Here is a 24,811-nt window from a genome sequence, read left to right as displayed (position 1 = left end):
AGTTGGAGGGTTTGAAACGGATATTTGTTTCTCAGTAGTTGCCAGAGATGGTGACAGAGAGGTCCAGGAAGGTGAGAGAGGTATTAGAGATGTTCCAGGTGAACTTTAGGTTGGGCTGGAAGGTGTTGGCGAAGTGGATGAACTGTTCGAGCTCCTCATGGGGGCATGAGGCAGCCATGAATGTAACGGAGGAAGAGGTGGGGTTTAGGGCCAGTGTAGGTATGGAAGAGGGATTGTTCCACATAACCTACAAAGAGGCAGGCATAGCTGGGGCCCATTTTTGTAGCATATTTTACTCTTACAAGATAAACTAAATCAAACATCCCTTCCAACCCATCACTGTTACTATACACCTTTCAATTCTTATCAACCCCCTTCTTATGTAACAAAGACTACCCCTGAATAAGTGCTAATACTGTTACCTACTCAGAACGATATCATCCCCACCATTGTGTCTCCATAGCTCACTTGAAACTATGGAAACATTATAATATTAATTAGAGATAGTAGGAACTGCAGATGCTGCAGAGCCTGAGATAACAAGGTGTAGAGCTGGGTGAACACAGCAGGCCAAGCAGCATCAGAGGAGCAGGAAAGCTTGACGTTTCGGACCTATACCCTTCAAGGTTCATCAAGTCTATTAAAATGCCAACTAAATAAATAAAATTTCCGTCATAATCACGAGAAAAACGTTAAATTTCAATAAAACATCCAGTGTCAGATCGTGCAGCAAACACAGTGGTGATGTAAATATCAGAGTTTAACTGTTAGTAACTGCAGCGCAGTCAGTCATGTCCGCCTTTGAGAAGTTCTGTTGTTTCCAGTAAAGAGCAGCGGCGTCCAAAACAGGGAAGGACGTTGCAGTACTAGAACGATATATGTACTGCTCCGCCAAACAGAGATTGTCCTTTCCCTTCTAAGGACATTTTATCGTCATGATGATTCTTAATTGCTGCCAAATAACCTCCTTTTACAAAAAAATGATCGTTTACAAGTGCAGCGGATCCTGTATTCAGAAGCGTTTGGAGCTGATATGTAACGAAGAATGAGGTTCTTGTTTCTTCTAGCTGTACCTCCGCTCTGTCTACATGATTCGGCATTGAACATAAACTACTCATTTGATTCTCCGCTGTTGATTTACAAAACCTCAGTTTGATTGTTTAAGAATGGCTCGCAACTGTTTGTCTCTTCCACGGGTCCCTGATCCTCGCTAAGCAACAGGGGACTGATTACAGTCCAAACATCCCATGGAAAGATCGTGTGGGGAAGTAGAATACTGAACGGCTGCCTGGCTGAGAAGAAAGTCCGTCTTTATCCAAGACTTATCCTCACTCATCGAACGAGAAACAAAATCGAGCAGTGCGTGTCCAAGTGCTCTGACCACTTTCATTCTATCACATTGGAAACTCCTTCAACACCAACAGTGAATGGTGTTGTCGTTTGGAAATTAGGCTGTCATTTTCCTTGGAAATTAAACATTCCAAAGCAAGACAAATCATTGACACAGTAGACAGACAAGAACAAAGACTAGGGTACAAACGTGGCTGTCGAAAATGTGAGTTGTCTTTTGGAAGCCTGAACATTTGTTTATTTATTTGTGCAGTGGGGAGAAAACATCTTCCCCAATCAAAGTGAAGGAGGTGCGCGGCGCTCCAATGAGACAGCTACAGCAATGATTGACATGTTCTCAGTCTTCCGGGTGTGACCTACCTGGCAGAGTGAGTGAGGTTGGGAGAAGTTGCCGCGAAATCAGTCCTTTCAGGTTTTGAGAACGAGTGTGGCTTTTAAACATCTGTTGGCTGGAAGAGCGAACGGAAGGATGCTTTTTGAGGTTGGACTGGCGCTGTTTACAGGTAGGTGTTTGGAATTGTTGAGGACATGGTGTACTCAGAACTACGGCTGGGTGCCACACCTCACACCAAAGCTGCTGAAAGAACTCTGTTTCACACTCACCTTGGAATGGAGTTTGATCAGGCTCGAAGTTTATACACTTCATTCTTCATTCTGCCCTGCTTCCTTTGTGTTTGCTCTAATTTGGCTTCATCGACCAGGCGCTGAAGATTAGGTTGTTTTTATTAGTTTTAAGTACCTTTCCAAACCCCTCCTCTGCGCTCCTTGTTTCCTAAACCAATCATTATGCTTCCTCATTCGAGAAAGTTGTCAAACCAGACCAGCTGATCACTCCCTTTCCTAGGGCACACCTGAAGGTACAGGCTTTTGTCTGAAGCTTTTTTTGAAAAGCTCTTTAAGAAAGGATTAAGGCGGTGGCGTTAAAAGGCCGGGAGTTCAGTGTAATCTGCCTTGTTGAACGCGAGGAAACGTTACACAATAGTAGACACTAAAAGTTCACCAAAACTTCTCCATTAGCGCCTTCCCAATCCTCTACCTGTAACATCCTGGACGATCAGGACAGCAGATGGGAACACTTTGTAAGTGTCCCTCCGACTGGCATATCATCCTGAGTGGGACTGGATCACTTTCCCTTCGTCTGAGACAAAATGCTGAAACGCCCTTGCTTCCTGACAGCATCCGGCTATCGCCGCACCTCAACAGAGGCCCAAACTCGAGGCACAGCACCATCTTCTCCATTGACGATGGGCTATAAATGCTGGTTTAGCCCGTGATGCCCACATAACATTTTACACAATGAAGCATATTGAAGTATTGCAGTCTCAATAGGTAAAATATAAAATTGAGTTTAACTGTGATCATGCTCACAAATGTCCTGCCTCTGCAGGACAGGCTGGGTGGTGGCAATGGGCTGCAGTGTTGACTGTGATAAGTACCACAGATTTTTCAAATTGTATTTTGAACCGTTTCCTTTCTTCTCTCTCTGGGTTGGATTCATCAGTCGTGAGGCCATTCTAACATTCTATTTGGCACTTGTTTGAGTTTACAGAGAGTCCCACAAACATCAGAGATAGTGGGGACTGCTGATGCTGGAGAATCTGAGATAACAAAGTGTAGAATTGGATGAACACAGCAGGCCAAGCAGCATCAGAGGAGCAGGAAAATGACATTTTGGGTCTGGACCCTTTTTCAGAAATCCAAAAACATCAGACTGCTTAACCTTCCATGTAATTCACTGGTCAGCATCATATTAACAGACTGCTGTCTTCTGAATTCCTTGCATTTAGTTATTGATTATTGAATTAACTTTGTATAGGGAATACAGGTTTCAATGTATGATATATCAGATTTTTAATGTACCATAGTGTATTTTATTTCACAGGACTGCCTGCGTTCAATTCAATTTTAACATTCGTGGTTCAACACTTTGCAGTATTATGTAATGCAGTAGTAAGAAATTACAACTTCCCCTGGGTCCTGTCTACTTCACATTTCAGCCAGCAATCATTCCAAGATGTTATAATTATCCAACAATTCAGTGGTTAAATTAACATACCTGACTGTTGAGCTATTGATCAATGTAATTGTAATTATAATTTTGTTTACATACAATCTGATCACATAGGATTTTCAGTAGCTAGTTGGGAAGGGAAGAGGATCCTGTCACTTGCAGCAAAAGCCAACATAAACCTGAATAAAAATAATATCTTATGCTCACTTTAAGTCCCAAAATGTTTTAACTGTCAGTGAGGTTTTATTGATGTGGAGCCACTGTCAGACCATAAGAAGTCTGATTATCAATTTCCTCACAGCAAGGCCCCATACAACAATGAAATAATTAATAAGAAAATTGGTTCCTTGTGGTATTTATTAACAAATAATGTTTGTTAAAATATTGAAAGGATTTTCCTGCTATTCTTCGACTAGTGCAAAAGAATTATTCCCTTCAACCTGAACTGGTTGCTGGGATTTTTATCTCATCTCAGTGATGGCACTCCAATATGCAGGACTCTTTCAGTATTTGACAAAAGTAGGTTTTTTTCATTCCTTTCTTGTGCCACCGACTGGGGTAATATAGTGTATCTGTATAAAGTGAATTAGTATGATGGCAGAAACTGGGTGTGAGTGAAACCGAAATAAGATTATGCAATCATTCATCATAAAATTTATAACCAGACAATTTCCCGTAATCTTACACAAAAAAGTTGAATTGCCTCACCACTACATTCATTAATAATTTACCTGCAAGTCAAAAAATAATTTAGAATCACAAAATGATAGAGTACAGAAGGAAGACAATCAATCCATTATACAAGATTTGGCTCTTTGAAAACAACAGATCCAATTATTCTGACTTCCCTTCTCTATCCCTCTGACCAGTTTTTTTTCTATCTTTCAAGTATTTGTGCATTTCATTTAAATTTATTGAAATTAATTAATTACTATTAATTAATTATTAATGTTTATTTATCTGCTTCTGGCACCTTTCAGGCAGCACATTCCGCCCATTACCTACAAATGTTTTCATCATAATACTTCCGGTTCTTTTGCCAATTACCTTAAATTGGTAACCAGAAAACAATTCACACAGGGTGTAAATATTTTCTCCCTATTTGCTCTATCAAAACTCTGAGTAAATTTTCTCTGCCCGAGGAGAATATCCCTCATTTCTCTGGTTACTAGGCCTTCTCCTGAAAGTTGAGATGTTTTTAACATTTTAGGGTCTTCAATACAGCTTCAGAATATTCAGTTCATTTTACCTCTGATCACAGAATAGTTATAGATGAGAAGAATGCTATTCAGTCATTGAGCCTGAAGCTTTCTGAAGGAGCAGTTAACTTAGTGCCATTTCTGGCCTTCACCCCATCTACTCAATGCTGTTATTTTGTTGATTTTTTAAAAAGGTATTCACTCCTGGGATGTGGGAGTTGCTGGCTGACCAGCGTTTATTACCGTTCCTAGTTGCTGTTTTTAAGTTTGAGGTGAACGGTTTTCTTGAATCCCTGCAGTCCATCTGCTGTAGATTGGCCCACAATGCCCTCAGGGAGGGACTTCCAGGATTTTAACCCAGGAACAGTGAGTCAAAGGCAATATATTTCTAAGTTAGGTTGGTGAGTGGCTTGAAGCGAAATTTGCAGGTGGTGGCATTCCAGTGTATTTGCTGCCCTTGCCCTTCTAGATAGAAGTGGTTGTGGGCTTGATAGGTAATGTCTGAGGATCTTTGGTGAATTTCTGTAGTGCATCTTATATATAGTACACACTGCAGCATCAGTGGTGAAAGGAATAGAGGGCTGCTTTCTCCTGGATGGTGTCAAGCATCTTGACCGTTCTTGGAGGCGCAGTCATCCATGTGAGTGAGATGCATTCCATCACATTCCTGTTTTGTGCCTTGTAGATGGTGGGTAGGCTTTGGGGAGGTATGAGGTGAATTACTTACCACAGTATTCCGAACCTCTTACCTGCTGCTGTAGCCAGTGTTTATGTGGCAAGTCCAGTTGAGTTTCAGGTCAATGGTAATGCCAAGGATGTTGATAGTGGGGAAATTCAGTGATGGTAACCTTATTGAATGTCAAGAGGTACAAGTTAGACTTCCCTTATTGGAGTTGTCCACTGCCCCGCATTTGTGTGGCATGCATGTTACTTGCTGCTTGTCAGCCCAAACTGGATATTGTCCGTATCTTAGATAACACAGCATGATGAACACAGCAGGCCAAGCAAAATCTTTGGAGCACAAAAGCTGATGGGTCAGGCTTAGACCCTCCTTGTTGCATTTGGACCTGGACTGCTTCAGTGTCTGAGGAATTATGAATGGTGCTGAACGTTGTGCAATCATCAGCAAACATCACCACGTTTGTCCTCATGATGGAGAGATGGTCATTAATGAAGCAGCTGAAGATGGTTAGGCCTCGGACCCTACCTCGAACTCCTGCAGAGATGTCCTGGAGCTGAGAACACTGACCTCTATCTGACAATGAGGAAAATTGCCCAGGTAGGATCTACATAGAACATAGAATATGTACACAAAAAGCAGGACAAATCCATTCTGGCCAGTTGCCTCCCTATCAATGTACTCTTGATCATCAGTAAAGTGATTCAAGGTGTCATCAGCAGTGCTATCAAGCAGCACCTTTTTCAGTAATAACCTGCTCAGTGACGCGCAGTTTGGGTTCTGCCAAGACCACTCCGCTCATTGCACACTTGGTTCAAACATAGACAAAAGAGCTGAATTCCAGCGATGGGGTGAGAGCGACAGCCCTTGACAGCAAGGCTACATTTGACCGAGTTTGGCATCAAGGGGCCCCAGCAAAACTCCAACCCGTGGGAATCAGAGGGCTAACTGTCTGTTTGTTGGAGTCATACTTGGCACAGAGGATAATTCAATCACCTCTTAATTATCTCAACTAAACCTTCCTCTGTCTTAGGTGGTGAATTCCAGATCCTAGTTGCCCACTGAAAATGTCTTGTTATCATTTATCTTCGTGGGGAGAACGTGCAAACTCCGCACAGACAGTCGCCAAAGGCTGGATTTGAACCTGGGTCTCTAGCGCTGTGAGACAACAATGCTAACTGCTGAGTCACGATGCCACCCTAACTTCTCAATGTTTAATTACTTCTACCACTTGATGGCCAATTCCACCAACCAATGTGTGCTTTTGATGATTTATACTACCCTCACTGGTCATAATGCTCCCAGGTTTTGTATATGTACAAAATTATACCTTGTAAACCACAGTTTTGATCATTAACATATATCAGGAAAAGCAAGGATCCTAACCTTAAGCCCTGGGGAACTCCACAACTGACCTTTCCCAATCTGAAAGAAACATTAAGCATTATTCTGTTTCCTGTCAGTCAGTTTTCTATCCATGTCGTCATGCATATTCTGTGAACTATAATTTGGGATCTGGTGTTCTGGTATGTGCCATCTTATAAAGTTAGTATGCAGGTACAGCAGGTGGTTAAGAAGGCAAATAGAATACTGTTTTTGAAAAGGGAATGGAACATAAAAGTAGGGATTTTTTTGTACAGGGCATTGGTGAGACTGCATCCAGAATGCTCTGTACAGTTTTGGTTTCCTTATCTACCAGAGGATTTAAGAGCGAGCATTGGAAAAAATCAAAAGAAGGCTCCATCAATTGATTTCTGGGTTGATGTGGCTGTTTTTATGAGGAAAGATTGAACAGCTTGGGTCTGTATCCATTGTAATTTAGAACTGGGAGTTGATCTGACAGGGTTGGTGCTGAAATGATTTTCCCTTTATTGGAAAAAGCAGAACTGCGTGATGCAGTTCAATAATACATGGTCTCCTATTTTAAGACTGAGATGAAACAAATTTGTTTTGCTTTTGAGAATTGTGAGTCTGTAAAGTTTTCCTTCCCCAGAGAGGGGTGGTGATGGGATCATTGTATGCTTCTAAGGCCAAGTGGATAGAATCGTGATTCACAGGAGAATCAAAGGGTACAAAAGGGAGGCAGGAAAGTGGACTCAAGGTCACAATCAGAACAATGACCTAATCAACTGGTAGAACATACTTAAGGGACTTGACTACTGCTCCTAATGTGTAAGTTAATCCTTTTGCCCATTTCGGTTATGCAGTGCTTTATCAAATGCCTTTTTGGAAGTCCATGTACAGCACATTGACAGCATTACCTTTCTGAACTCACTCTGTTACCTCATCATAAAACTCAGGCAAGTTAATTAAACAATCATCCTTTAATCTTTAAATGAAAATCCATGCTGGCTTTCCTTAAGTAACTCACACAAGTGACTATTCATTTAGACGCAAATTGCTCCTTCTAGAAACTTGCTCATAACTCAGGTGAAAGTGACTGGCCTTTGCATCCTTTTTTTTAAACAAGGGTGTGACATTTACAATTCTCTAATTCTTTGACATTAACCTGAGTCAAAGGGAGACTGGTAGAGTACGTATGTTTAAAAGTTTGAATCTCCCTACGCTCAATATTTTTGGATGATGAACTGACAATTTTTGAACTGAAATCGTTTTAGAATTCCATCATCAGAAATAATGCATTCTACATCTACAGTGGTTTGGTCGTATGTGGTATCTCTATACCATGCCAATTACAGTTTGTGTGAGATTGTACGAGTTACTGATGTGCAGATTAATCCATCTTTTAAAACAAAAAGCAATATTTTTAAGTAGCTTTTGGAAGCTTAAGAATAATCTAGTTAATGAAAGTAAAGCAATGTTCTGATAGTCACACCCAGATATTTGACCTTCATTAAAATAGCAGACAGAGGAAGGTCATTTATGAAATGCTTTTGGATGCTGTCACAGAAACATTATGGCATAGATGGAAGCCATTCCGCCCATCATATGGGCAACTGGCTCTTCCAAAGGAGCAATCTACCTTTGCTAATCCCTGCCTTCTACCTGTAGACCTACAGTTTTAGATTTTTCTTTTCAGATTTCCTCATAAATGCTTCATTTCAGCCTACCTTCAATCATTCAGGCAGTGCATTTCAGAACCTAATCATTTGCTGTGTAAAAATTACCCTCATGACAATCAGACTGAATACATGGGCTGGATTTTCTAAGGATTGGGAATCTGGTTTGGTTGTGGGTCTGGGGAGTGTTCCACTCTGGTCAGAAGTTTGGGGTCGGGGGCAGTTCTGATGTGGCCTGGCAGGGGAGGGTCAGCTCCCAGTGGGCATCAGTTCAGGGTCTGGGGGAGAGGTTGCAAATGTTTTAGATGGGGGAATGTGAGCTAGCTATAGGATCTTGAATAGGGGCCTCGAAGTTAGACGAGCCACTTCATATTGAAACTTCATATTCAACAGGATGTTGCCTGGACTGGAGGGTTTGAGCTGTAAGGAGAGGCTGGAAAGATTGAGACTTCTTTCACTGGAGGGTAGGAGGTTGAGGGGTGGCCTTAGAGGTTTTTAAAATCATGAGGGGCATAGATATGGTGAATAACAAATGCCTTTTTCCCAGGGGGTGGGGGGGGGGGTGTTCAAAACCAGGTGGCATTTTTTAAAGTGAGGGGCAAAAGATTCAAAAGGGACCTGAGGGGCAACTTTTGCATACGGTGGGTCATTCATGTATGTAATGAACTGCCAGAAGAAGTGGTAGATGCAGGTTCGGTTGCAACATTTTAAAAAACATTTGGACAGGTACATGAATGGGAATGGTCTTGAGCAATATGGGCCAATTGGCAAATGGGATGTTTAGTTTGGGAAACCTGGTCAGCATGGACAAGTTGGACTGAAGGGCCTGCATCTGTGCAGTGTGACTCCATGAATCTTCTATGTTGAGGTTTCCACAAGGTTCCCATGTGTGACTCCCATCCATGCTGGAATAGCAACTGTGTATCCATAGGAAAATCCAAGCTAGAATGTTTAGAAGGAGGTGAAAAGCAAATAAGAGAAGCAAACTAAGAACTTGTAAATATTGGAGCAGGATTCACCCCTTGGAGCTGGGTTATGCTGGATAATGACTGACCATCAACCTAAATGCCATATTTCCACACTATTCCATATCCCTATTGATACCTGGAAATCTATCAACCTCTCTTGAAAATACTTAATGATTGAGCTCCTACAGCTCTCTGGTTTCAGAATCCCAAAATTTCTCCACCCTTTTGAGTGGAGAAGTTTCTCCCTATCTCAGTCCTAGTGGGTTTCCCTTTTATTCTGAGTGTATGCCTAAGGCTCCAGACCTCACTGTAACAGGAAATATTCTCCCTGCATCCTCTGTCAGTCTCCTTATGACACTTCTCATTCTTCTAAACCCCAAAGAGTGTTATGGGGAGGCAATAGCCTAGTGGTATTATCACAAGACTATTAATCCAGAAGCTCAGCTAATGTTCTGCGGATCTTGGTTCAAGTCCTGTCATGATAGATGGGTGGAAGTTGAATTCAATAAAAAAAAATTGGAATTAAAAATCAATTAATGACCATGAAATTATTGCCGATTGGCATAAAAAGCTATCTGGTTCACTAATGTCCCTTAGGGAAGGAAATCTACCATCCTCACCTGGTCTGGTCTATACATGACTCCAGACCCACAGCAATTTGGTTGACTCTCAGCTGCCCTCTGGGTAGTTAGGGATGGGCAATGAATACTGGCCTAGTCAGTGGCACCCACATCCTGAGAGTGAATGAAAAAGATAGGCCCAGTCTCTTCAATTTCTCCTCATTGGATAACCTGTCTTCCCAGGGATCAATCTAATGAACGTCTGCTACACTCCCTCTATGGTAAATACATGCTTCCTTCAGCAAAGGGACCAGGATTGAATGCAGTACTGCAGGTGCCATCTCACCAGTGTCCTGTGAAGATGAAGTAGGACTTATTTGTTGTTGTACTTTAATCTTACAGTAAAGGCAAATATGCAGTGTGCCTCCTAAATTGTTTGCTGCATCTGTATGCTAGCTTTCAGTGACCTATGGGCATCAATATTTCTGATCTCTCACCGTTTATGAAATACTTTGCACTTTTGTGCTTCATATCAATGTGGATAACCTTACACTTACCTACCTTATATTCTATTTGTCGTGCTTTTGTCAATTCAACCTCTTTAAATCCCCATGAAGCCTCTTTGCATCTTCCTTACAAATCTCATTCCCACAAAAAGTTGCTTTTATCATCTGCAAGCTTAGAAATGTTATAATTGGTGCCCAGATCCAAATCATTGCTATAGATTGTGAATAACAGGGGTAGAGAGGCACCAATTCTTGGTACCCTGCTGGTCAATGCCTCTCCAACTGAGAAAGACCAACGCAGGAAATGACATCACCAACCCAAGGAAACCTAAACAGATGAATAGAAAGCGGGACATAACACCAGTGCTTCATCGGAGACTCACTGATGATGTTACCTAGAATGGTGACGAAACGTCTGAAAACTAACCTTCCAGCTCAGCGAGCAAACTCGCATCCTGAGAAAGACCTGTTTATTCTTGTTCTCTGTTTTCTGCCTGTTAACCAATCCCCAATCTATACCAGTATACTACCCTAATTCCATCCACTTTAATTTTGTTAATTATCCTCTTACATGTTTCTTTTTCAAAAAGCCTTTTGAAGATCCAAATACATCACATCTACTGGTTGCCCCTTATCAGCTTTGCTAGTAACATCCTGAAAAAAAACTCATGAGTTTTTTCAAACATAGTTGTTCCCTCATAAGTGCATGTTGACTTTGTCTGATTAGATTATTTTTCTAAACCTCTTTGTAATTTCATTTTTTTATAATAAGGCTCCAGTATTTTTCCAACTAATGTTGTCAGGCTGGTGTGTTTCTAATGATAATGGGAACTGCAGATGCTGGAGGATCCAAGATAATAAAATGTGAGGCTGGATGAACACAGCAGGCCAAGCAGCATCTCAGGAGCACAAAAGCTGACATTTCGGGCCTAGAACCTTCATCAGAGAGGGGGATGGGGTGAGGGTTTTGGAATAAATAGGGAGAGAGGGGGAGGTGGACCGAAGATGGAGAGAAAAGAAGATAGGTGGAGAGAGTATAGGTGGGGAGGTAGGGAGGGGATAGGTCAGTCCAAGGAAGACGGACAGGTCAAGGAGGTGGGATGAGGTTAGTAGGTAGGAAATGGAGGTGCGGCTTGGGGTGGGAGGAAGGGATGGGTGAGAGGAAGAACCGGTTAGGGAGGCAGAGACAGGCTGGGCTGGTTTTGGGATGCAGTGGGTGGAGGGGAAGAGCTGGGCTGGTTGTGTGGTACCTCCCCCCCCCCCCCCCCCACTGCATCCCAAAACCAGCCCAGCCTGTCTCTGCCTCCCTAACCTGTTCTTCCTCTCACCCATCTTTTCCTCCCACCCCAAGCCGCACCTCCATTTCCTACCTACTAACCTCATCCCACCTCCTTGACCTGTCCGTCTTCCCTGGACTGACCTATCCCCTCCCTACCTCCCCACCTATACTCTCCTCTCCACCTATCTTCTTTTCTCTCTATCTTCAGTCCGCCTCCCCCTCTCTCCCTATTTATTCCAGAACCCTCACCCAATCCCCCTCTCTGATGAAGGGTCTAAGCCCGAAACGTCAGCTTTTGTGCTCCTGAGATGCTGCTTGGCCTGCTGTGTTCATCCAGCTTCACACTTTATTATCTTGGTGTGTTTCTAATATTCTGTTTTCTCCCTCTCTCTCTTTTCTTAAAAGTGGGGTTACATGTGCAACCTTTCAACCTGCAGGCATGTAGCATTTTGTTAGACCTTTCTCTGTAGACCCTTCTTTCAATATGCCAAGGTAAAGGTTGGTAGATGTGGGGGACTTTCCATATTTTGGTTCCATTAATTTTCTCCAATATTACTTGCACTAATTGCTTTGAGTTCCACACACTCACTAGACCCTTGGATTTTAACTATTTCAGGGAACCTTTTTTAAGTCTTTCTCTGTGAAAAAGACACCATACCTATTTAGCTTCTCAGTCATTTCATTCCTATTATAAATTCCCTCATCTCTGCCTATAATGAACCAACAATTGTCTTTGCTAATCCTTTTCTTTTCACATGCATGGATGCTTTCAGGATCCATTTTTGTGTTTCTTGCTATTTTACATTCACATTCTATTCTTTCTTTATCAATTTCTTCTTCTCTCTTCTTTGATTTCCATACTTCATTTAAGCCTCAGGTTTTTTGAAACCAAGTATTTTTCTCCTTAAAAAGTAATATATGCTTATCTACGGTCAATCCTTCTAATGTATTTTTCTAATCTACTGCAACCGATCTCTTTCTCGTCGTCATAATTGCCCTATTTTAGATTTAAAACCCTAGTGTCAGATTGAATAACAACTTTTTCAAAGTTATAGAAAATTCTGTCGCCCTGTGGTCACTATTTCCTAAAGGCTCTTTTAAAACATTATTAGTTAACCTTTTCTCATTGCATAATACTAGAACTAAAAAGCTTGTTTTCAAGTTGGTTCCTTAATGTATTGCTCCCAAAAACTCTCTCAAACACATGCCAGGAATTCTTCCTCGACAGGATTTTTGCTCAATAGATTTACCTAGTCTACGTGCAGACTGGTCACCCATGATTACAGCATTTCTTTTATATATAAAACTTGTGATGTGGGTGTCACTGACTGGCCCATCCCCAGTTAGCCTTGAGAAGGTTGTGATGAGCTGCCTTCTTGAACTGTTGCAATCCATTGGCTGTTAAGTTCATTCAAAAGCCAATAAAGGGGAGTTCAAGATTTGGACGCAGCGACACACACTTCTTCTATATGCACCTCTAATTTCTGGGTTTATATTATGCTTTATATTGCTAGTACTGGTCAGTAGTGCATGAATCACTCCTGTCAATGTTTGCTACCCCTTCCGATTTTTAATCTCAGCCCCGATTTATGGAAAAGATGGGTCAAGAACAATATGGGTCCAAAATTGACTGTGTGATAGGAAACCAAATCATGATAATTTATTTTCTTTTAATCTGGTGGAAGATTTGTCATAGGGTTCCCCAGGTGTAACTTTTGCTTTTCTTGATTTTATGTTAATGATCTTAATCTTGGAATGCAGAGGGCAATTTCGCAGTTTGTGGGTGAGACAAAACTTGGACTATGAAGACGACTGTGTAGAACTTCAAAGGGGTATTGAATGGTTGGTGAAACAGCTGGATAGGCGATAGATGACGTTCAGTGCAGAGAAGTGCGGGGTGATTCTTTTGTTACAAAGAACATGGGGCGACAGTACTAACTAAAACATAGTATAAAGCATGTGCAAGCCTGAAGAGAATTTGGTAGTATTTGGGTAGAAGTCTTTTAGAAGCAGCAGGACAGCTGGAGAGTGTGGCTAATTAATCATTTTGACTTTATTAATAGTGGCATAGTGTACAAGACCAGGAATATTGTGCTGAACCTGTATAAGGCAGTAGTTAGACCCCAGGGAGTATTGTGTGTAACTATGGGCACCACACTTTCAGAAGAGAGTGAAGAAGATACATCCAGGGACAAGGAATTTTAGGTTGTGGATAATTTGAGGAATTTGGGACTGCTTTCCTTGCAGAGAAGACAAAGAGGTGATTTGATTGAAGTTTTGAAAATCGTGAGAGATCTGGTTGGAGTCGACAGGAAGACACTGTTTTCATGTACGAGAGGATCAAGAAGAAGGCAGCACAGATTTAAAACAGCTTGCAAAGAAAAATGGGAAACTCTTTCTCAGTATATGGTTTGGGTCTGGAATACACTGCCTGGAAGTGTGGTGGGGGCAGATTCAATAAAGGCATTCAAGAGGGTATTAGACGCTCTATTTAAAGAGAAATAATGTGTTGTTTACTGGGAAATAGTGAGAGAATGGCACGGAGTTATGATGCTTGTTCAGAAACCTTTGTTGTAGACAGGCTGAATGGCTGCCTTCTGACTGTGATGTGTCACCATTGCTTCACTTACCTTAAATGTATCCTTCAGCCAATTGGGATATTTATTCCTACTCTGTCCCGACCCCTCATGACATTGATATCTGTATTAAATCTTTCCTTCCCAAAGAAGTCCTATCATCAGCAAAGTTTCAATGTAACTGAGGTTCCTCATTCCGGAAGCAATTCTTCTGAATCTTTTCTGCACCCTTCTCTTAGAATATAGCAAGCAGAACTTGACATGCTATTCCAGTAGAAGCTGAGCCAGTGTTTTATATAAAATTAAACATAACTTCCTTGCTTTTGTACTGTGTGCCCTTATTAATAAGCATAAGATGCTGTATTAATCACTGTCCTAACCAGTGCAGCCACCTTCAATGACTTGCATTCCTCTGCGCTTGCATCTTCTTTATATTTTCCATGTTCTTACTACCAGAATGAAACACTTATGACTTCTTACATCAAATTCCATTTGCCGCCTATTTGCTCATTCTGTCAACCTGGGTATCTGCTGCTAATGGTTCACATGGTTCAAAGCTTTGGAAGTTTTGTACATCAATAAATTTCCACCAAGATCTGGCTCATTAATTAGTATTGGGAAAAGCAAATGTCCTGTCACCAGCCCCCTGAGGAACTTCAGTGTAAACCTTCCGCAAGTTTGCAAAATATCCATCAAAGACCACCAGAGACTTCAGTAAGGCATTTGATAAGGTTCCCCATGGTAGGCTCATTCAGAAGGTCAGGAGGAATGGGATACAGGGGAACTTAGCTGCTTGGATACAGAATTGGCTGGCCAACAGAAGACAACGAGTGGTAGTAGAAGGAAAATATTCTGCCTGGAAGTCAGTGGTGAGTGGGGTTCCACAGGGCTCTGTCCTTGGGCCTCTACTGTTTGTAATTTTTATTAATGACTTGGATGAGGGGATTGAAGGATGGGTCAGCAAGTTTGCAGACGACACAAAGGTCGGAGGTGTCGTTGACAGTATAGAGGGCTGTTGTAGGCTGCAGCGGGACATTGACAGGATGCAGAGATGGGCTGAGAGGTGGCAGATGGAGGTCAACCTGGATAAATGCGAGTTGATGCATTTTGGAAGGTCGAATTTGAAAGCTAGGTACAGGATTAAGGATAGGATTCTTGGCAGTGTGGAGGAACAGAGGGATCTTGGTGTGCAGATACATCGATCCCTTAAAATGGCCACCCAAGTGGCCAGGGTTGTTAAGAAAGCATATGGTGTTTTGGCTTTCATTAACAGGGGGATTGAGTTTAAGAGTCGTGAGATCTTGTTGCAGCTCTATAAAGCTTTGGTTAGACCGCACTTGGAATACTGCGTCCAGTTCTGGTCGCCGTATTATAGGAAAGATGTGGATGCTTTGGAGAGGGTTCAGAGGAGGTTTACCAGGATGCTGCCTGGACTGGAGGGCTTATCTTTTGAAGAGAGGTTGACTGAGCTTGGTCTCTTTTCATTGGAGAAAAGGAGGAGGAGAGGGGACCTAATTGAGGTATACAAGATAATGAGAGGCATAGATAGAGTTGATAGCCAGAGACTATTTCCCAGGGCAGAAATGGCTAGCACGAGGGGTCATAGTTTTCAGCTGGTTGGTGGAAAGTATAGAGGGGATGTCAGAGGCGGGTTCTTTACACAGAGAGTTGTGAGAGCATGGAATGCGTTGCCAGCAGCAGTTGTGGAAGCAAGGTCATTGGCATCATTTAACAGACTGCTGGACATGCATATGGTCACAGAAATTTGAGGGTGCATACATGAGGATCAATGGTCGGCACAACAATGTGGGCTGAAGGGCCTGTTCTGTGCTGTACTGTTCTATGTTCTATGTTCTATGTTCTAAACACTGTTGTCTGTTTCTGTCACTCGGCCAATTTCATATTCATCTTGCTCTTGTCCTTTCTGTTCCATGAGCTGCAATTTTATACTCTGGTATGTCATGTAGCACCTTTATCCTTGTAGAATTCCAGTATCACAGAAACCCCATCAGTTACCATACCAGAATTCCTCAAATTAGTTACACGTGATTTAGCTTGAACAAATCCTTGCTGACTTTCTCTAACTAGCTCGCATTTGCCTGAATAAGTATTCATTGTTTTCCAACATATTACTTCTAGAAGCTTTCCCAGAGCTGAAGTCATGGTGATTGATCTGTTATTGCTCAATTACCAAAGGTAAAAAGATATATTTTCTTGCCCTGAAAATAAAGTTCGGCATGGTGAAATAATTTGTAAAGCAATGAAAATATGCAAGAATGTTGTGCTGGAATTTGGTGAGTATGACAAATCCAGGCTGGAGTTTGTAATCCGTAGTAGTATACATAACATTAACTCTCTCTTCCTTTTCATTTCATTGTAATTGAGAGGCCTCCATCAGCAAATGTACAATAGTGATTATGATTTTGAAAATTATTGAATATAACCCATCGTTACATTTCACAAAATGGTCAGCTGTGTTGGTTGTGCATTGTAGTACACTGAAGTGAAATCTCAAGAGTTTATGAAACGTGTTAAGTTAAAAGGGATTGGTGTAGTGGTGTAATTGCCAGACAAATAATCCAGAGACTCTAATAATGTTCTGGGGTTGAATCCAGGGGAAAGAAATCTGCTTTCCTTACCTGGTCTGGCCTACATGTGAAACCAAGCCACAGCAATGTGTTTGACTCTTCCCTCGTGGCCTGACCAAGCTTCCAATCTCAGTATCAAAAAAGGAATGAAACTGATGCGCCATCGAAATCAACTAAGGAACCAAAACAAGGGCAGCGAACGTAGCCCCTGCCAGCCCTTGGCAGCATGAAGTAAATGTCAGTATTAGAACTGTTTCATAGACAAGTCAAGGAATGGCCTGCTTCAGTCATACAGAATCATACACTGTATATACCATCCCAGACAACACCATCTCTGTCCCAGCACAGGTGATGGCACAGCGGTATACAGTCAGGAGGGAGTTGCCCAGGGAGTGCTCAACATTGACTCCAAACCCCTTTGAAATCTCAAGGAATCAAACATGGACAAGGAAGCCACCCTGCGCCCCCTCAGCTGATGAGTCTAACTTGATTCTGTACTATTGAACACTGCTGGAGAAAGTACAGAGACTGGCAAAGGCGCAGATAGTATTCTGGGTCAGAGTCCTTTACATTTCACCACTGAGTGTGGCTCAGCAGCACCACTGCTGATCAAGCTGTTAAGTTCTGAGTGACATTGCAAAAAAGTGGATCTGAGACAGGTGCTGAGTGAGCCACACTGAGAGAAAAAAAAACATACTTTGCCTTATCCTCACCAGTTTGCCTGCAGCAGATAAATCTGACTCCGCCACTGGCCACCACAGAGTCCTTGTAGACACATAGTTCCATTTTCACATTGAGAATACTCTCCACGATGTTGTGTGGCCCTGTCAATGTGCAAAATGGCATAGACTTTGGACAGATTTAATGACTCAAGACTGGAAATCTGAGACCCAAATCTGTAAGAAATCTATAAGTAGCAGCAGAATTGTACACTAGCACAATCAGGAAACTCATGGTCCAGCATATCCACTACTCCACCATACAATGAACCAGGGTTACCCCCAGAGATAGCAAGAACTGCAAATACTAGAGTCAGAGTCAATAAAGTGTGGAGCTGGAGGAACATAGCGAGTCAGGCAGCATTAGAAGAGCAGGAAAGCCAGTGTTTCAGGTTTACACCCTTCATCAGGTTACCACCATCTTGAATGGAGAGTGTAGAAAGGTATGCCAGGAGCAGCACCAGCCATACCTAAAAATGAGGTGCCAACATGGTGAAGCTGTATTACAGGACTATTGCATGTCAAATGGTATATGGAGCAAGTGATAGTCAGAGCTAAATGATTCCACAACCAACAGATCAAATCTAAGCTCTGCAGTCCTGCCACAGCCAGTCATGGATGGTGGTAGACAATTGAGCATCTGATTGGAGAAGGAGGCTCCAAAAATATCCCCATCATCAATGAAGTGGGAGGCCTGCACATCAGTGCAAAAGATAAGGCAATTACCACTGCAACTGAAAAAACTTCAGCCGGAAGTACTGAGTGGATGATCCATCTCAGCTACCTCCAAGTTCCCAGTGTCACAGGTGCCAGTTTTCAGATAATTTGATTCACTCCATGTGACATCAAGGGAAGACTGAAGACACTGGATTCTACAAAGGCCGTGGGTCTTAACAAACATTCCAGCATTAGTACTAAAGACTTGTGCTCCAGAACGTCCTGCAGTCCTAGACAAACTCTTTCCATACAGCCACTACACTGGCAACCACCCAACAATGTGAAAAATTGCCCGGGTATGTACTGCACACTTAAAGTAGGACAAATCTAACTTGGCCAATTACCATTCCATCAGTCTACTCTCGACCATCAGTAGAATGATGAAGGTGTCATCAACAATGCTCCTGAGCAGCACCAGCTCAGTAATAATCTGGTTGCTGATGCCCAGTTTGGGTTTTGCCAGACCCACACAGCTCCTGATCTCATTACTGCCTTGGATAAAACGTGGACAAAAGAAGTGAATTCAAGAAGTGAGGTGAGAGTGACAGCCTTGATATTTAGGTTATATGTTTGACCAAATGTAGTATCAAGGAATTCCAGCAAAACAGGAATCTTTGGGAATGAGGGGGAAAACTTTGTGCGTATTGGAATCACACCAGAAAGATGTTGGTCATTGTTGGAGTTCAGGAATCACCACTCCAAAATACCACTACAGGAGTTCCTCAGAGTAGTGTCCCTGGCGAAACCATCTTTGACTGCTTCATCAATGACCTTCCTTCCAGAAAAAGATGAGATATTAGCAACAACGTTTATCAGCATCTAAAGATACAGAAGCAGTCCGTATCATTTGGTAAGATCTGGACGATATCCCGCTTGAGTTGACAAGTGACAAGTAACATTGCTTGGCACTTGTATGGCACAAATGAATATATCCAACAAAAACCAACCATCTCCTCTTTGACATTCAGCCTCCATGATCATCACTGAGTCCCCTACAATCAACATCCTGGGGGTTTCTGTTGATCAGAAATTTGACTAGACTAGACTAGCCATATAAATACTGTTGCTGCAGGAGCCTGTTGAGATAGAAATACTGTAGTGAGTAATTTGCCTCCTGATTCCCCAGAGCCTCTCCACCATCTACAAGGCACAAGTCAGGAGTGCGATGGAATACTCCCCACTTGCCTGGATGAGTACAAATCCGACAACACTTAAGCTTGACACCATCCAGCACAAAGCTGCACGCTTCATTGGTACCACATCCACAAACATTCATTGCTACCACCTTCAATGCGCATGGTAGCAGCAATGTGTACGGTCTGCAAAATCATTAGAGAAATTCACTAAGGCTCCATGGATAACACTTACGAGACCAACAACCACCATCATTACGGGCGGCATGGTGGCTCAGTGGTTAGCACTGCAGCTTCACAGGTCCAGGGACCTGGGTTCGATTCCAGCCTCTGGCGACTGTCTATGTGGAGTATGCACATTCTCCCCGTGTCTGCATGGGTTTCCTCTGGGTGCTCCAGTTTCCTCCTACAGTCCAAAGATGTGCAGGCTAGGTGGTTTGGCCATGCTAAATTGCCTGTAGTGTTCAGTGGTGAGTGGGTTATAGGGGGATGGGTTTGGGTGGGATGCTTCAAGGGGCGGTGTGGACTTGTTGGGCCGAAGGGCCTGTTTCCACACTGTAGGGAATCTAATGTAATCTAATCTAGAAGGGAAAAGGGTAATAGGGGAATGTCACCACCTGCAAATTCCCCGTAAAGCCACTCACCATCCTGCCTTGGAAGTATGTTGCCATTCTTTTGGTGCTACTGGGTCAAATTTCCTTAATTTGCTCCCAGATGGCATTGTGTGTCCACCCACACCACACAGACTACTGTGGTTAAAGGAGAGAGCTCACCATCAGCTTCTCTAAAACAACTATGGATATACAATAAATGCTGGCCCAGTCTCTCTCATTCCCTGGTAAATTTGTAAAAAATCACTTTCCATTCTATTTAAACAGGGGATACTGCAATAAGGGCAACTAATGCACTCAAGAAACAACAATTTTCCCTTTTGAAAAATAAAACTGTAGACCCAGGAAAACCTTCATGTAAAAAAAACAATCCGTGACAATTGCCTTAAATGATCACTGTGTCATCTGAAAAAAATGACTCATTTATCCCCACTATTTCCTTTTAACACAGATAAAGGATTGATTGGCTTTAGCACGTATCTGACCACCTTTTCTTCACCAGGATCATGTATGTTTTCTCTCTCCTTCTCTCTTTCCTCTATCAATCGGTACAGACTCAACTTTTCTTTATATGTTAGCCCCCTCATCCTGGGCATCAGTCTGATCCTTCCCTGAATTACTTGCAATGCAATTTATGTACTTTCTTAAATAAGATCAAAACTGTAAATTGTACTTAGCTGGGTTTCACCAAAGCCAAGTACAAACCACTACTACGTTTATATTCCTTTCTTCTTCCATCAAACAACATTCTGGTTTCCACTGTAGTATGCAGACACAGCGAGTGATCAATGTTTTATGATGTATGTGTAAGGACACCTAGATTCCTCTGCACTTCAGCATTCCACAGTTCTTCAAACTTGGAATCCCGACCAGCTGCCACTTTGGGATAAGTTAACTTCAGTACATTTCTTACCTCTTCCTGAAAGTTCCCAGCAATGACCATCTCCAACAAGAGAGAATTACCTCTGATGTTCATGTCATTACCATTGGTAAATACCCGACTATCAATATCAGAGGTAAGTGGCGGCCTTACAATCATATAAATTCTGAGGTTACGAGAGTGGTTCATAGGCTGGAAATTCTGAGGTGATCAACTCGACTTCTGATTATTCATTGTCTATAATGTCTCAGTCAAGAATGTGATGAAATAAAATACAATCGCCAGATTGAGTGCTGCTCCAAAACCACTCAAAATTTTGACAGATTCCAAGACTAAGCTGATGCTTGATCCACCAGCTTAAAACATTCACTGCCCCTTCATTGGCGCATAGAGGTAGCAGGATGTGCTGTGTACAAAATGCATTGCTGAAACTTTTCAAGATTCTTACAACAGCACTCTCCAAATACATGACCCGTACCTCATCAGAATAACATTGTCAGTAGTTGCATGTGACATGGAAGTACCCCTTCACACCACACAACATCCTGGTTAAGAATTATGTTGCTGATCCTTCGCTGCCACAGAATGAAATTCTAGGACTCTCTCCCTAAAAGCACGATGATCATACCTATACCATGTGGACTGCAACTATTCAGGGTGGTGGCTCACCGTTATCTTCTTGAGAGCAACACATGAAAGTAGTAACCAAATTTGAAAGTCCTCTTTCCTACTGTGATCCCAGTGATAGTAATACTGGTTAAGTCACCCTGGAACAAAATCTAGTTTGATAGATTTGATTTTAGTTGAGTGGTAATTAAACATTGTAACATGCTGTTGTGAGGCTGTGAATATTCATTTTAACAATAGAACAGAAGTGGAGTTAGGGCCACTATCAGATTAGTCATAAATTTTATTGAATGCCAGACCTGGCAAGATAGGCTGAATAATCTTCTCTGCTCCTATTTCTTATGATCTTGTGGCTAATGATTGTTATACAGGCCCATATCATATTAAAAGGAACCTGTCATTTTGGTGCTGTCTTTGCTTTACGAGGTGGTCTGTAATCTAATTTCCAAATATCTCTTATAAATGCACATTACATAAAATAAACTCACCCAATTCATCATTCAGCCCATCACTTACCATCACTTTTACCTCAGCTTCCACTCTGTCCTTTAAGCCTTCCCTCTTTCAATAACTTGGCTGGGAATTATTAGCTGTAGAATGGGAGTTTTTAAAGAGACTATTTCCTTATGGAGATCCTGTCACTTCTTCACCTTAATATGATATTCATGTGTCTTGTGTCTGTGCAATATTAATTGGAGGAAGTATTTGTATTATATTTGAGCCAGATTTTAAAAAATCTAATTGTAGAAAATAGCACATGATGTGGTAGAGGTTAACTTGGAACTAAAACTGTCTATGGTTTCACTTTGTTTGAATTTACAGTGCTAACAGCCACAGATGCAGTCAACGTTGTTGTCAACTCCAAAAACATAGAAATTGGTAGAGGCGATGAGTTGGTTATCAGTTGTCAATACAGTGTAAATACTGCAGCAAGGGATCTCCTTAACGTTGAATGGTATAAACTCCCAGATGATCCAGAAGAAGGACTGGTAAGTATACCTTCAGCATCCCAACATTTAATCACTGTACCATTGCAAGCTGTGCCTTCACGCCTAGGTCTCCAAGTTCTGGAATTGTCTCACTGCCTTTTAGCTCCACTTTCTGCATTTAAAATTCAACTTAAAGTCTAGTATTTTTACCATATCTTTGGTCATCTGACTGATTACCTCCTTTATGAAATTGGTATTAACTTTTCTTTGGGACTTATTTAAAACTAATGTTTTATTACATTAAAACCATTTTATAAATATAAGTTACTGCTTTTGAAATTGGCAGGTAATGCTTTTGAAATTTAAATTATTGCCATCATAATAATTAATTCTGACAAATACTGAACAAAAGAATTATGGCAAATGAGCTGAATTAGCATAGATGATAGTCATAATTTAGGCTCAGCAAAATGGCACTTCATTCGGTTCATAATGTCAGTGCAAATGCTTGGGTAGTAGACAGTGTTAAGTGTGCACAATCTCCTGGGAGATTGTGAGACCAGAAGTGACAGTAGGGGGAGTCACTAAGCTTTTGAGCATGACTAACCACACACAAGGCAGCAATTGGATATGAGAGTAACCTAGTCAGTGAAGGGAACAAGTACCAACGAGGATCAACATTCACAGAAATAGATGCAGAGCCCTTATTAGGATGGCAGAGGAAAGAAGTGAATGGCAGGAAAACAACTAAGTTCATACTTTCGGCATTGAGCTGTCTGGAAATGCCAGAGACTCAGTGTGGTAGCATACTGTGTGCTTATCTTAACAGATGGTATCTGAGATCTTTGCTCTTACTGAGAAGACTTCAGACCTTGCAGCACTACTTGCTGTGCACCAGTAGCTGTTGAAGTCATTGTTGCCTTGAAAGTTTTTACAACAGGCTCATTCCAAGAAACTTTGCTGGCATTGCTCAATTAAAGCATTCCACTCAATATTATGTTTGTTAGGAATTCCAGGAAGAGTATTAATTTCTAAAAATATGTTAAAACTCCTGTCATTAACTGAGAGAACTGTGCCACAAAAGTTGTTCATTACACAGTAAAAAAAAACTAACAGCAAGTCCTACTGAGCTAACTCTTCATATTTTGTAAACCCTTATTATTCAAACCCTAAAATTTCAATGTTAAAAAAATTAATTTTTAATTCCATGTAAAATTTTCTATATACTTTCTAGGATTTCAAGGGTTCTTGCAGATCTCCTGGAACCAAATCAAGGCCTGCCACAGTTCTCAGGAATTCAGTTGGATTGTTCTCCATTTCTAATCTGGCACTTAGATTTCCAGAGCATAATTTCTCTGTGATGATTCCATTGCTAGTTTATTTTTGTAGCCATTATCAGACAGATCTGACAGTTTTAGTCTTTTCATTCCAAGTTTAGTTACTCCAAATCAGGTACACCTCATTCCTAATAACGCCTCTGTTCACTGTTTTAACTGTTGGCAGATGTAACATGGCCTTCTCACAGCTTTTCAAGTGTAATTCTAACAACTTTCTCTCTTTCGCACTCGTGATCTCACTCCTTTACCGTCTGAGATGCAATATCAACAAGTCCAAATTACTATCTTCCTGTACTTTCTTCCCATGGCAATATGGCATAACTGATAATGTCTCAGATAGAGATTTCAAGCTGGTTCTTTGATCTGACATTAAGAATTTCCTTGATTTACCTTTAGCCTTTCAATCTTTTTTTGATCTGTGACCCAAGTTAAATAATTTAAAATAACAAAGTGTAGAGCTGGATGAACACAGCAGACCAAGCAGCATCAGAGGAGCAGGAAGGCTGATGTTTCAGGCCTAGACCCTTCTTTTCTGAAGAAGGGTCCAGGCCCAAAACATCAGCCTTCCTGCTCCTCTGATGCTGCTTGGCCTGCTGTGTTCATCCAGCTGTAAACCTTGTTATCTCAGATTCTCCAACATCTGCAGTTCCTACTATCTCTTAAATAACTTAACCCATTTATGAACACAATTGTACATATCTTGTCTCCATCTGAAAGATCAGGAAGAAGTTGCCCATTATCGGTGTTTTTACATGAGTATAGTGGAAGCTGCATATATTAATGTACAGGGTGCTGTTGTTTGCAAACATAATGTGTACATGCAATGCACCTATTTCAACTCCACAAAACAGATGACATCCATTCATGGAATCGTTGGTCAGGACATTGCCCTGAAAATTTAGAGTCAATCTGCCTGGTTTGAAATCTAAACAAAACCTGGCAGTTCACAGTAGACCATCCTTAACAGCTACATTTTCCATGGCAATGCCTCTACCAATCAGAGTCCACTTGTCAGCCAGTTAGCATTCTCCTTTCAGACTGCATAAGTGGTATTTTCCCCTTTTTTTATTGGTGTTCTCAAACTGTCTTGATTTTCTTGTATATATTTTGTCTGTTATGTAT

At 41.6% G+C, this 24,811-nt stretch overlaps 1 protein-coding gene across 1 annotated transcript in view; it reads left to right on the top strand.

Moving 5' to 3' along the window:
• Positions 1–993: 993 nt before the first annotated feature.
• LOC125457152 (cell surface A33 antigen-like) overlaps positions 994–24,811 on the top strand; it is a 37,912-nt gene continuing 14,094 nt past the window's right edge. The window contains exons 1-2 of the mRNA XM_048540978.2: positions 994–1,853; positions 22,246–22,412. Coding sequence (XP_048396935.1) covers positions 1,820–1,853; positions 22,246–22,412 — 201 coding nt within the window. The 5' untranslated portion in view covers positions 994–1,819. The remainder of the gene's footprint in view (positions 1,854–22,245; positions 22,413–24,811) is intronic.

This window comes from Stegostoma tigrinum, chromosome 12 (genome assembly GCF_030684315.1).
Source record: "Stegostoma tigrinum isolate sSteTig4 chromosome 12, sSteTig4.hap1, whole genome shotgun sequence".
NCBI lineage: Eukaryota > Metazoa > Chordata > Chondrichthyes > Orectolobiformes > Stegostomatidae > Stegostoma > Stegostoma tigrinum.
This window is presented reverse-complemented; position numbering and strand designations above follow the sequence as displayed.